The following is a 13,364-nucleotide window of genomic DNA, read 5'->3' as shown; positions in this document are numbered from 1 at the left end:
TGGGTCCCCTCCCCGCACAGCACTCGGTCACTACCCAGGCGATTGGTGGGGATCCTGCCCCTCAGGGTCCTGGGCTCTGCTGCCTGATGCCCAGCGTTTTGCAAGCCTTGCTCCACGTGAGAGCACACCTAATTCCTGTCACTTCACCTCAACACAAAAATGTGTTCTGTGACAATCTGACGTGTTCGATGCTGCTGCCCAAAGTTGGAAATGCAGTTGCGGGAGCAGAGTGGATGGACCTGGGAAGGCTCAGCTGCTGAGTCACCAGATGGTGGAGAGGCACGTGAGGAACCCCGCCCTGCGAGTGGCAGGGAGGTGATGACCATTCTTGAGGGGACAGCTGTGTTCAGAACTGAGGGCACAGCAGCCACAGTCTTGCACAGACTGTGGAACCTGCACGGGGATTGCTGTGTCCACGGAACACTCGCTTAGATTAATTTGGGGAAGATCTGGACTGTACTAGGGGATGGTTTTATGACCAAGTAGGAGCTGCCCCTGATGCCAGCGTCCTGGGATCCTGCGGCCCCTCTTGGTCCTGGAATCTGTGAAGCCACAGCTGCTGCCACCAGCGTCTTCTCGAAGGTTTTCACACGTGCAGGGAAGGAGCTCCCCAACAGGCTTTGACCTCCACGGTGGCGAACGGGCTGTTTTCTTCACTTGCTCGTGCACCCCTATGACCTCCCAGAGGGGCCTGACAGAAAGCTGCCTCCTTCACACAGGCACCTCAGTACACCCATTATAGCTGCCTCTCACGGTGACTTGGGGGGCAGGATCGTCCTGCGGGGGCCTGCCCTTGTTTGATCTGGGCGCATTCGGTGCCGGAACGTCCGCCCGCAGGACGGGAGAAAGAAGAGAAGGCAGGCACAGGTGGACATACAGAGCACAGCACACGGCCACATGTAGCCAGTTTCAGTGACCACACGCCCCCAGGAAGACCCCAGCATCTGTCACCGCCCATGTGGCCCATCGCTGGGTTAGCTCTGTAGGCTAGTGCAGGGGTGGGGGGTGGGGAGTTCAGACTCAAGGAACCCCAGCCCAAGGTGACGTGGCGTGCCTTCACCCCTGCTTGGTGGGCTGGTGCCTCTGGAGTTTTCTTACAAGCAAAATCAGTGACAGACCTCAAGTCCTAAAAATCTTATTTGAATAAAATCTCATTTGAATAAAAATTAGGGAATAAATAAGACTTCACCCCCAGTTTAACGATCGTAAGGATAAATTCCCAAGCCAAAACAAGTTTCTGAGGTAAGCTTCACACACCGGCTGTGGGTACCTGCCCGATATCACTGGGCACCCCTGGGTGAGCTCCTCCGTCCCAAGAGCGGCTGACAGCGGGACAGCTGTTGGGACTGTGTGCACTTGGGGCTGCCGGAAGGCCCTGAGCCCTGCTGGACACTGCACTGTTGCCCTCCTGGGAGCCTTACTAATTTTTGTACGAGGGCCCGAATTTGAATTTTGACAGGGTCCCATACGTGCAGCCAGGCCTGACCGGGACGCCTGTCCCCAGCATGTGAGCAGAGCCTGACGCAACTGACACTGGAGGGGCCGCCCGTCTGAGGAAGACTCCCCGCCCAAGCGGGGCCCATTGGGCAGCCCCAAGACGCCCAGAACTGGCCAGGGGTCGTCCCCCAGCCCCTGGGTGCCAGCTGCCTCAGCCATGCAGGGTCATTTTGGCTCCATTTGGTCTCATTTGGGTTAAGGGCCATTCCCCACGGTTGAGCGGCGTAAACGGGAAGGCCCGGCAAAGCTCGTCTGTGGGGAGACCGCACGCGCTCTGAGTGGGGCCAGGGAGCCGGCGGTGAGGGAGAGCTCCCAAGCGCTCGGCGGCCTGCGGGGCGGGGGAGACGCACGGCATCCCAGTCGTGGTTTGGGGGTCCAGGAGTTCCCCCCATTGCTACCTGAGTGCAGCCTTCACTCCACGCACGGACTTCTCACAGCAGGGAGACTGTGGGGATGGGATTCGGACAGCCTGCGGTCAAGGACACATTTTCACCAAGAGGATGTGCTCGGGTTCCAGAAATAAGGACACTGTGATGTCCCTCTCCCTGCACACAGCGGCCCTCGACCTCCTTCAGGGGCAGAGACCCAGGACCTAGAGCCCATGACAGCCAGATGGGACTGTGGTGGCTGAGGCACGGAGACATCAGCCCAGCAGAACCCATGCCAGCCCAGCCTGCCCACGTGGGGGCAGCGGTCCCGTCCTTCGTTCTCCTGACTGCATGCCGCGAAAATTCCCTGGGGATCCAGGACAACTGGTCTCCCAATGACCTGCTGTGGCTGCTGGGCCACCCCTAGGAGAGCTAGGAAGAGCCCCTGTGCTGGGGGGAGGCCGCCCCCGCAAATCACGGCCCCTTGAAACTCAGATCTCCCCCAGAGAGAGGAAGGGCCTGTGCGGATACATTTAGAGAGCACGCGGGGGTATCCAGGTGGGCCCTAAGCCAGTGAGCCATGAAGGAGGAGGCCGTGCGAAGACAGAGGCCAAGCCTGGAGGCCAGGAGCCCCAGCCACTGCAGGAAACAGGACGGCCTTGCCCCCTTCCGCAGGCGGTACAGCTCTGCCCACACCTGGACTTTGGACTTCTGGCCCCAGAATGGAGAGAATTTCGGCTGCCAGTGTGTGGCCCTTTGTTCCAGCAGCCTCGGGGACAAGCACAGTACCCCACGAATGCATATGACTCCGGGCTGCGGACTATGCCTTTGCGGCCACCACACAGGTGCGCGAACGCTTTCCTGCCAACTGAGAGTCGGGTTTTAACAACTGGAGGGCAGACGGAGGCTGCCCGAGTCACTGGTGGGCCGGAGCCCAGGGCAGCAGCATCCCCGACAAAGGGCGCACTGGCCCAGCAGCCACGGCTGGAGGAGGGGCCTGGGGACCCTTGGACCAGGGTGCAAGTCTACGCGGTGGGGAGCTCCGACTTGTGAAGACCTTCTCTGCCGCTCCGGTCAGTGATTTTTTCAGTGTGCGCTGCACGGGTTTCAGAGAGCAGCACACCTGTGAGCTCAAAAAAATTTCATTTGCGGACAGCCAGTAAAAGTCCAGGAATGGGACAGACCGCAAGCCCAGCTCCGGCCACGGACTGGCCCAGAAACAGGGTGCCAGGCCAGCCTGCGATGTAGGGGCAGGGCTGTGGCTCTGTCCGGCTGCTCTTGGGGGTTCCCCAGTGCTCTGCCCATCACCCCACATTTTGCCTTTCCACCCCAAAGAACATGAACCTTCAGCATTTTTGCTCCTAAGGCCTGAAGCTCACCTCCACTGGCCAGCTGCACTGTGTTTGTGTTGGCGTGGGTGCTGGGTTCGCACAGTGGACTCAGCAGGCGCTGGTAGCTAACATGACAATCGTGGGACCGTGCCGCTTTTCCCTCCTTCCCTTGCACTTTGAGTTACGACAGCCCGGGGAAGGCAGTGCTGAGGGCTGAGTGGGACACAGACGTGTGGCCAGCCCAGCCTGAACGGACAGAGCCCCGAGTCTTGGGAAGCAGACCCCTGGACAGACCTGTCTTCCAGCAGTTTGGAGCAGTAGAAACCAGAGGGATTGAGAGGAGGCATGTGGGACTCAGGACATTTGTGGGGATGGGATGGGGCTGGGCCACCAAGGGCTGCCTGTCCCTAGCTCTCAGTGTCCCCCCACCCGATGGGCCAATGGTCTGCTGGAGAGCCAGCCCCAGCACCCCTTCTCTGCAGCCATGGGACCCCTTCTCCCGTGCCGCGCTGCAGTCTGCTCTGCTGTCTTGGCGGGCGCTGTGTGTGACCTGGCTGGAACGGGAGCTGCAACCCAGAGCTGCACTCCTACGGGCTCCGAAGCCCCATCTGAGAGCCAGGCAGAGCCTGTGGGGCGGGGCGGGGGGTGTGCCTGTGGAGTGTGGAGGGGTCTCTGTAGCTGGGAGAGGGAGGGCCTAGCCCGGAATGGGTGCCAGCGAGGGTGGGGTCTGCCGTCAGGAGGAGGGGGCAGACGCTGGGGCAGTGGTCCCTTGGACAGGTCCGAGGGAAGCTCAGCAGTGAAGCTGGAAGTGACCTTAAAGTCACCCCCCACGCCCAGGCTGGGCTTCTGCGCTAGAGGGGGTCCCCCAGGGCACAGACAGGGACACCCCTGCCGTCACTGGACGGAGCCTGCCTGGCCGGGAAGGAGCGCAGGTGTCGGCTGGGAAAGAGAAAGAGAAACTGGAAGAGGATTTCAGGATGGCCGCTGCCCCGAGCTCACCAGCCGAGGCCCACCGCGAGCCGAGGAGCACGAGGCCTCAAGGCCTGGCTGGGGACGCAGCCGCGACTCGTGCTCGGGGAAGGCGGCTCGGTGGCGCCCGGTGACCAGCGCCGGGTGCTCGGCACCGCCCGACCCCACCCAGGAGCGGGCCGCACGTTGCCGCTTCCCCCAAGCCCCAGGGCGTGGCCCACTGCGCGCCCCGACCTGAGCGCGGTGGGCAAGGTCCCAGCACCGCGCCCGCCCCCCGGCCCGAGAGTCCCCGCGGAGACGCCCGCGTCCGCAGCCCCACCCGCAGGCCGGTCCACGCGCGAGCGGCGGGCCGCGGGAGTGAGGGCCGGCCTCCGGGCTTCCGGGAGGGGCAGGGGCTGCCGCCCCCGGCCCCCCGCCCCCAGCCCGCCTCCCCCACGGGGTTCCCACGCCCCTGCGCCGCGCGGGCCTTGTAAGGCAGAGGCGGCGCGCGAACCGGCCTCCGCGCACTCTGCGCGCTCCCCGGGACGGGCGGGGCCGGGCAGGGCTGGGCGGGGGCGGGGCGGGAGCCCGAGGGGCCGAGGCGGGCCAATGAGCGTGCGGGGAGGGCCGGGCTGGGGGCGGGCCGATGAGCGCGCGGGGCGGGGAGGGGGCGGGGCGTCGGGGGCGTCGGGGCGGGGCTGGCGGGCCCGGGGCTGCGGGGGCGCGGGCACACGCCGGACACCCGGTCGCGCGCGGCCGAGTCGCGAGGCGCCCGCTGCAGTGGCCGCGTCTCCGAGGTAAGGGTCCGCTGGGCTCGGTCCGGGGCGCCGGGCGCAGGACACCCCCTCCCCCGCCGCGCCTGCCACCTGCGCCCGCCGCGCCTCCTCCCGGCTGCGGCCCGGGTGAGTCCGTGCGACCCCGGCCCTGGGCTTCCCCGCGGTGCGCGTGCGCCCGGGGTTGGCGGCGGGGGCGTGGGTCTGGGGGCGCGGAGGGCGCGGGCGGCGGGCGCAGGTGCTGCGGCCTCCCCCGGCGTCGGGCTCGCGCGGCGAAGACGCCCCTCGCAGCCCCTTTCCCCGCCGCCGCCCGAGCCCTCCGCGTCCGGCTTCGGGGACCGCGTCTGCCGCTGCCCAGGCCCGGGGTCTGCCGGCCGCGACAGGGCGGGGACTCGGGGCTGAGAGGTGTGAGGGGCCACCGTCTTGCGGCGCGAATTCGGGGAGACCCGGGCCCGTCGTTGGGTCCGCCGCCGGCGGGGTCCGCGCCCCGATCCGCGCCCCCGTCCGCGCCGCAGGTGAGCGCGTCCGGCCTGCGCTGCGCAAACGCGGACGCTTCGCGGAGGGGCTCCCGGCGCGGGCACGACCGACCGAGGCCTCCGCGGCGCTGGGGAGCGGGGCCGGCCTCCGGGGGAAGGCGGAGAAGCCCTTGATCCTGCGGCTTCACTGCCGCAAACGTAGCCCCGAAATGGGGGTGGGGGAGGGCGCAGGAAAATCCGTGCCGCACACCCCGGTCGTGCGCATTTTGACAGGCGTTTTGCGTCTGCGGCCGTCGGGCACCTTTCTGGGCCAGCTGGCCCTGCCGTCGCCCGTCTGTGCGCTCATGCGCTCGATCACCTGGCGGGAACAGGACCCGGCTCGCGGTCACACTCTGCAGCCTCCCCGCGCGCCCCTCGGCCAAGCTCTCAGGGAGGACCCCGCGGGTGCGGTGGGGGCGCCTCTGTACCAGCCAGGCCAGCCCCCGGTTCCTGGGAGGTGATTGGTAAAGGCTGACCCGAATCCCGAGAGCAGGGACCACAGGGGATGGAGTGATGGGGGGGGGGGGGGGGGGGGTGGGGGGGGGGGGGGGGGGGGGGGGGCCGGGCGCGGCCAGCGGGGGGGGGGGGGGGGGGGCGTTAGACTGTATTCCATGACCCCGGCTCTGGGCTCTGGTACCAGCCGCTGCTCCCATCACATGGTCCAAATCACACGGCTCCCTGAGGGGTGCCGGGGTGGGGGGCAGGGCGCTGCTGAATTTCCTGGGCGCGTCTGCTGAAAGCAGAGGGTCTGTGTGCGCTCCTGGGGAAAGGCCCTGTGGCTCTGGTGATTGCCAGGGGGCTCCCTGACTCGGGTACCACTGCGTAGAATGGCTCTGCGTGGGCCGGAGGAGCGAAGCGATGGACATCAGAGGAAGCGGCGCTGGCCATGTTCTCATCTTCCTGGAAGCTTCCAACGTGCAGTAAATAACTTGTCGCCGCATACGAGGTTATAATTCTCATGGTGGATAATGGGCAGATCACGGGAGAATTTCTTAGGAAACTGAAATCATTCATCACTGCTGCCATGTAAGCGGAGGCTTTTAGCAGCCAGACTGTCCTCAGGGCGGCGGAGCGCTGTGGGCAGGAGAGGCTGAGAATTAAAAGCTTCCTCTGGGAGAGGCAGTGCTGCCTGGGAGCCAGACCTATTTATAGCCAGTGATGTGGCCAGGGAGGCAGGAGGAGCACGCGGGAGGTGCCATCTGGGGATCCTGGGGCCGTGGGGCAGGGGGCCTCCTGCACCTTGAAGTGTCAGGTCCTCCTCGGCCCAGCCTGGCGCCCCGGTCTGGCACTGAGTGCCGCGTCCACCGGAGCCACCAACCCAGGGGCTGGCAGAATAGGGAAGGGCAGCTCCCCGTGGGAGCCGAGCTGCTGTCTCCAGGGCTCATCCGACCCAAGTCAGTCTGGTTACAGGTGCCAGTTGCCAACCCCCCCCGAGCAAGGGACCCTGCGGCGGCTCCCGTGGGTTGTGAGTTGCCGTCCAAACAGGACCCTCTTCGCTGAAGAGAGGAGGGTCTTCCACAGAGTGTGAAAAGTGACAGTTTCTGACTCGTCTTCCCGGCCCTCGTCCAGAGCCTGCGCCTCTCCTCCCAGGAGCACTTTCCTGCCGCCTTCCTCTTTTTTTTTAATTAGGTTTATGGCAAGGAAAGACAGGTTTTTACCTTTTTCAAGCCTAGACATTAAAACCACTTGGAGCCTTTTCCTCTTCTCCTCCTGCTTCTGTGGTGCGGCACTCTCACGTGTCCCCAGCATGTTTCTGTATATTCCCACATGTCCCCCATGTGTCCCTTGTATGTCCCCAGCATGTCCTGATATGTCTCCCATATGTTCCTGGCATGTCCATAGTGGGTCCCCATGTGTCCTCATGTGTCCCCAGCGTGTCCCTATCATGTGTCCAGTATGTCCTATGTGTTGGTGCATGTCCCCAGCGTGTTGCCAGTGTGCCTGTGTCTCTGATTTTTGGCATAAGTGCTGCGCTCCCTGCAGGCTCTGGGTGAGTTCCTGCCCTGGGCCACGCTTCCCCAGACCCCGTCCTGTCACACCCACGTGACTGCACGGCTGCGGAGCACCTGGCCGGTGTCAGGGGAGCAGACGCTGCCTCCGCTTGGGGAACTCTGCAATGGGGAGGCCACACAGCCTCCAGCGCCCTCCAATGACCCCGCGGCGGCCTCATGCGCCCCAGTGTCCCATCTGCATCTGGGACGGGTCAGCTGGGCGGGCAGGTTTTGGGCGTGGTGTGTGGGTGTGGCCCCTGAGTCGATATGACGTGGGCGCTCCTCCAGGCTGACCCTGTGGCCCTGGATCCGAGCTGTCTGTGCGAAGCCCGTTCACGTCCCCTTCTCGGTGCAGGTGTACATGCTGCTGAGTGCGTGTGCTTCGAGGCTCACACTGACCCTCAGCCCCGCTCTAGGCATTTAATGCCGGACAACGGACTGTCCCCAAACCAGGGGGCTAAGACAGGGACGATGTTTGCTTTGCCACCAGATCTGCCACCCTGCAGGACTTGGTGTGGACGGTGGCCTCCGTTCCCTGATGGTGGCTGGGGTCTGCTGTCCGGGCAGGACCACCAGTGCCAGGCTGCCCGTCTCTGTATGGGATCTTTCCAGAAGGTTCACCTGCCTCAAGAGAGAAGCAGGGAAGCCAAGTCTCCATCGTGGGGCTGTGTGCTGTGGTGCCGGCAGCTAGGGACGTGCCCCTGGCTCGAGGCGGGGGGCTCGGGGGTGGGAGATGATTTCTTGGTGCTTGAGACCGGCTGTGCCGTCCCTGCTTCCGACCCTGTGCCTCTCGGCCTTGGGTGCTGCTGTGGCCTGTGGCCTGTGGTGGGCGTCCGCTGGCCCCTGGCTGGCCTGCTCTTCCCAGGGCTTTCCTTCCTTGGCAGCAACCCCGCGGGAAGGGCCTGACTGGGGGGCCTGGCCCGTGTCTTTTCCTTACTGAGCTGGGGGGTCCTTCAGAGTTTCGGGAGACAGGCCTGGGCTGGCTACATCTGACCGGCCTCCGCTCTGGCCTCCGCTCCGGCCCTGCGTTATTTCTCCCCCCGTGATGTTTGCGGATGAGCGGAAGTTCTTGGTCTCAAGCTGGTGGCGTTCTCGAGGGCAGGGACCTCCGAGTGGCCGCTGACGGACCTTCCCGTGCCCCGAGGCCGTCCGATGCCCTGGCGCGTCGGCCTCTGAACGCGTCAGCCCTTCACGCCCCTCACTGGCCCGACGCCGGCCTGGGGTCCCGCTTGGCCACCTGGGCCGGCCTGTGTGCGCTGGCCCCATCCCGTCGGCGAGTCCCCGCCCCGCCCCGGAGGACGCCGACCTCGTTCCCAGAGCTTTCCCTCCCGTCTCACCGCCTGCGGAGCCCCTCTCGTTCTTGCCTCACGACCCGTGTGTCTCCAGCCCTTCGCCTGGAGGCCCTGGCGGGAGCATCGTGCGATCTCGCGTCTGGGTTGAGTGAAAACGGTGGCCGAGCTTAGCGACGGGGACGTCTTTCTGTCATTGGGTTCCGGGCCCCGTTTCAAAGCCGCCGCTCGGACCCTCGGCTCCGCCCGGCCACAGCATGTCCCGCGACGTCCTGCGCGTCCTGTAGGACCCGGTGCTCCTTCGCGGTATTTTAACCGGCTCGTTATCGGACGCGCTGCACGGCCCGTCTGCGCGGCCACGCGGAGGGCAGCGGACCCCGTGCGCCCTCCCGTGCGTCCGGAAGCTGCGGCGGCCTGGCCTGTCCTGTCCCGGCGCGGGGAGGCCGCTTCCTTTCCTCCTGGCGTTTCCCGGACGCAGACGCGGCCCAGCTCCGACCCGAGAGAAGCTCGCAGGCGCTCCTCCGAGAGCCCGCATCCAGCCGCCCGCAGGCACCCCTTCCCGCACACGGACGCCACTGCCTCCTCCGCTGGCGGAGGACCTGCGCCTCGAGCCCGCGCTGAGGCCACCGGGGCCGCCCGGCCTGCACTCCCGTGCGCGGCGGGTCCTCCCCGGAGCTGGTCTCGAGGACCCGCTCGGCTGTGGAGCGCGGACCCTTCTGACGGCTGAGCGCATTCCTTGGCTACTTTGGTTACTGTTTCGTTCAGGATCTTGAAGAGAAGTTTTTATATCTGCGGCTTCGTGGATGTGCCTCGGTGTGAGCGGACTCCGGCCCCCGGCCCCTCCGGCCGGTCTGCCTTGTCCCTGCAGGAGGGCTGTGCAGGCCGGGCCCCGCGGCGCTGTAAGCCTCCCCTAAACCCACAGGCTTGGGGGCCACCACCTCCCCCTCTGCCCAGAGTCCTCCAGCTTGGGGCTGAGATGGGCCTCTCAGCAGGCCGGCGTCCGATGGCCGTTCCCCACTGGGGGCCCAGCCTCTGGGGGCCCTGGAGCCGGCCACCAGCGCTGGCCCTTCTCCTCCAGGGTGGCTGTCTGTGAGGGCTGCTTCTTCCGCTCCGGCGGGCCGTGTGAGGGCCCTGGGGCAGCTGTGACACACACATGTATCCTGGCTCAGTTCTGGGGCCAGAAGCCTGAGATCCAGGTGGGCAGGGCCATGCTCCGTCCAGAGGGTCGAGGGAAGGGTCCTTCTCTCCTCTTCTGCCCCCCACCCCCACCCCGGGGCCCAGAGGTCTGTCCCTGGGCCTGTGGCTCAGCCATCGCGAGGACTCGTGTCTGTCTCTCCTCCTTCTCCAAGAACATGTGTTGCTGGATTCAGGGCCCCCCAGGGACTCCAGACCCCGACTGGAGGTCTCTGGCCTCCTGACCCCTGCAAACAGGGTCACCCTCACAGGCTCTGGGGGGGTGGACATGCCTTTCGGGGCTCACCACTCACCCCACCACGCTTGCCCTCTGCGTAGGGAGCGTACCTGGCATCCGGGTCCCACAGGCGCTGGCCGGGTGGGGTGCTGAGGGACGGACAGAGGCCTCAGCGGCCAGAAGTGCCCTCCCTCCTGCCAGGTAGGCCCGTCTAGAGGTTCAATCCAAGCGCCGAGGCCAGCGTGTGCAGCGTGGGTAGCGTGGCCCGTGTGCTCGGTTCTGGCGTGGCCTTGTGCCGGGTGCCTTGTTGTGGGAGCGTCGTAGGAGAGCTTTTCGGGGAAGTGCAGCAAGACGGTGAGCCTGGGAATCGGGTCGGTTCTCATGCTGGTCTGGGCAGTGGTCTGGGGTGGCTCTGGGGACCTCACTGCCGCGAACCGGTGGGCCGTGGGCCCAGCCTGCCGCTCGCTGTCTTTGGTTCTGAGGCCCTGTCTCGGGAATGGGGTGTGCTGCGGCGCCCCTCCAACCGCGTCTCCCCTGGGGGCTCTCTCTTCGCCCCCACATGCTTCGTTGTCTCGACCCACACACAGATGTGCTCTGTGCACACTCCTGGGCACTGGTGTTCTCGGATCCCCTGGAAAACTTGTTGAGGGAAATGGGGGCTCTGCCTGAGCAGGTCCCCCCCAAATCCCTGACTTTACGGTGGCCAGAGAATGTCCTGCTATCATGGGGAAGGGAAAGGCGACCCAGGAGCCCTTGTGGCTGGGTGGATGGGGGTGAAATGCCCTTGCCCCACAGCAGCTCTGGCCTTCCTCAGTTTCCCCTACTGGAAAGGTACCTGTCCCCCGAGGCTGTCTTTTGGAGAGTGCACCTCCTGTCCTGGGCCCCCGTCCCAGTTGCCTGGCCCCTTGTGCTGGTCGTCCCACAGCCTGTCCCCGCCGCCCCAGCTGGACAGCAGCTCCACAGGTCCAAGATGGGGGTCCCCCAGTGACCTCGCTGCAGGACGGTCAGGAGGGGCCCCTGGCCCCAGATGTTGGGCTTGCGGCGCCTGACTCCTGGTCTTTGGACGGGGAGCGGCAGGGCGTGGGCTTTACTCCTTGGGGCAGCCATGGCCTGCGGCTCTCGGGGATGCCTGGCTTCGGGGCCTGTGTGGACCAGTGGCCTGAGGTCATGGGCCCCGGGGCCTACGTATGTCCTGCTCACACAGCCCTGGGTGGGGTCGGCTCCTGCACTGGGGCTGACAGGGGCCGTGCCGGGGTCTCAGGACTACTCTGCACACAGTGGGATTCCTGTCTGTCCCGGGTGGCCGGCGGGGGTGGCCGGCGGGCTGTGCAGCTCAGAAAGGCCGCTTTGTCGGCCCCGGGAAGGCTCTCACTGCCTGGCACCGCCCTCAGCTGGGACGAGTGGTCATTCACATCGAGTGTCCAAGGCAGCCACGGAGCAGGCAACCACGTTATGAAAGAAAGTGTGCACACTTGCCAGAGGGCCGTGTTGTGCGCAAGGGCCCTCAGAGATGGGGCCGCAGACGCGGCGCGGGGATGGGACCAGGCCTTGCTGGCCTCATTCCCCTCAGGGCAGCAGCGCTGGGGGAGATAGAGCTCGAGACCCTGACGCTGGGGCCTGGGCACTGGTGAAAGGCAGTGGAGCAGGGAGGCGAGCCCCGTGGAACGTTCTGGAGCGCGCGGTTCCGGGAGCCTTGGTGCCCCGCCCGCCAGCATCACACGCAGCCTGCCGGGGAAGCGTCGAGGAGCAGGGAGGACACTCTCCTCCCCTCCAGGTCTCATTCTTGTCCGTCTGTGCGCTTTGTTCACAGCCTCGGGGACAACCCAGAGCATCTGGCGGCGTCCAGTAAGGGGCCTCCAGCAGCCAGAGCCTCCTCACGGGTGCCCTCCACTCTGCCCATCCCCAGGCGCATGCCTGTGCTGCTCCGGACCATCCGGTCCGCAGGGATGCGCGTTCCCGGGGCCTTCGAGGTTTCTCGCACAGAGACGGGATCTCGGTCAGGACCCTGGGCCTCGGGGTCCTGTCAGCAGTCCCTGCAGTACTCTGGGGCTTCTGCACCCACTGCTCCCCCGGGCCAGGCCCTGGTGTGAAGATTGGGCAGCATGGAGGGGATGGACCCCAGGGGCCTGAAGACCAGGGACCCTGAGCAGGAGCTCAGGGAGACCCCGAGTGACTTCCAGAAGCTTCCTTCCGATGCTCCCCGCCCTGGGAGTCCCTTCCCCGCGCAGGCCTGTGGCGTCTGCTGGAGCCGGAGCCTGTTTCTCAACTCAGCTTGTGGCAGAGCGCGTCCCACACAGACTCCCGGGCGCCCAGAGGGCTTGGCGCTTTGCCTCTAGTGGAAGAGGTTAACCTTCCAGCTGGGACGGGGGCGGCGCGCGACCAGGGAGCTTTCATGGGGAGCAGCTCCCACCCAGGCCCGCAGGTCTCTGAATCGCCGTGCCCCGCTCAGGTCAGGAATTCGCCGGGAAGTGCACAGGTCCAAGGGACACCCCAGCCCAGTGAGCAAACAACGTTTGGCCTCTTCGGGGTTCCTCATGGAACCCAGATGCTGTGACTGCAGGGTATTTCCCAAGGACACTGGTTCTCGTCCCTCGCCCACCGTCTCTGCCACCTGGGCTCATCCTGCTAGCAGACGTCACAGGCTGCGTGGCTGTGACTGAGGCAGCGTTGGCCCCTTCAGAGACGTGGGTACTGAGTTTCCGGAGGTCTGGAGGTGCGGGCTGGGGCTAGAGCCGGGGGCCTCAGAGCAGCGCCAGGGGAGGATGGGCAGGGAGGAAGGGCCAGCATTTCCCCAGAGGGTCCCTGGGAGGCTGGTTGGTACCACTTTACCCACCACCAGAGGTTCCCAGCAAGAGGGGCTCAGAGGAGGGGTCCTCCAGTGCCCAGGGAGGGTGACAGGGCCAGCGGTATGTTGGGGGCAGGGGACAGGGGTCCTGGGTGAGCTCTGTGCCTCTCTGAGGCCTGTCCAGCTTTCCAGACACGTGCATCCTGCTGGCCTCCACCTTGCCCCAGTCCGCTGCCATCCCTGGGCCCCATTCCCAGGGTAAGTGCAGGTTACCTGCAGGGCCTGCTCACACGCACACCTGACCCGGCTCACAGAAACACGAGTCGCCACTCACAGGCACACCTGGTCCCGCTCACACGCACACCTGATCTCGCTCACACGCACACCTGATCTCGCTCACAGGTACACCTGATTCCCGCTCACATGCACACCTGTCCTCACTCACACGCACACCTG

General features: G+C 65.8%; 1 protein-coding gene across 1 annotated transcript; it reads right to left on the bottom strand.

Annotated features, from left to right (window-relative positions):
• Positions 1-4,090: 4,090 nt before the first annotated feature.
• LOC111153405 (collagen alpha-1(I) chain-like) lies at positions 4,091-8,689 on the bottom strand. Its single transcript, XM_022512421.1, has 4 exons — positions 8,361-8,689; positions 4,673-5,882; positions 4,196-4,399; positions 4,091-4,108 (listed from the first exon to the last, which is right to left on the bottom strand). The coding sequence occupies exons 1-4, from the start codon at positions 8,687-8,689 to the stop codon at positions 4,091-4,093; spliced, it is 1,761 nt and encodes a 586-aa protein (XP_022368129.1).
• Between the last annotated feature and the right edge of the window lie 4,675 nt (positions 8,690-13,364).

Source organism: Enhydra lutris, unplaced genomic scaffold, assembly GCF_002288905.1.
Source record: "Enhydra lutris kenyoni isolate GAN:26980312 unplaced genomic scaffold, ASM228890v2 scaffoldscaffold32, whole genome shotgun sequence".
Lineage (NCBI taxonomy): Eukaryota > Metazoa > Chordata > Mammalia > Carnivora > Mustelidae > Enhydra > Enhydra lutris.
Note: the sequence above shows the minus strand (reverse complement) of the source record. Positions and strands in the feature narration are given on the sequence as shown.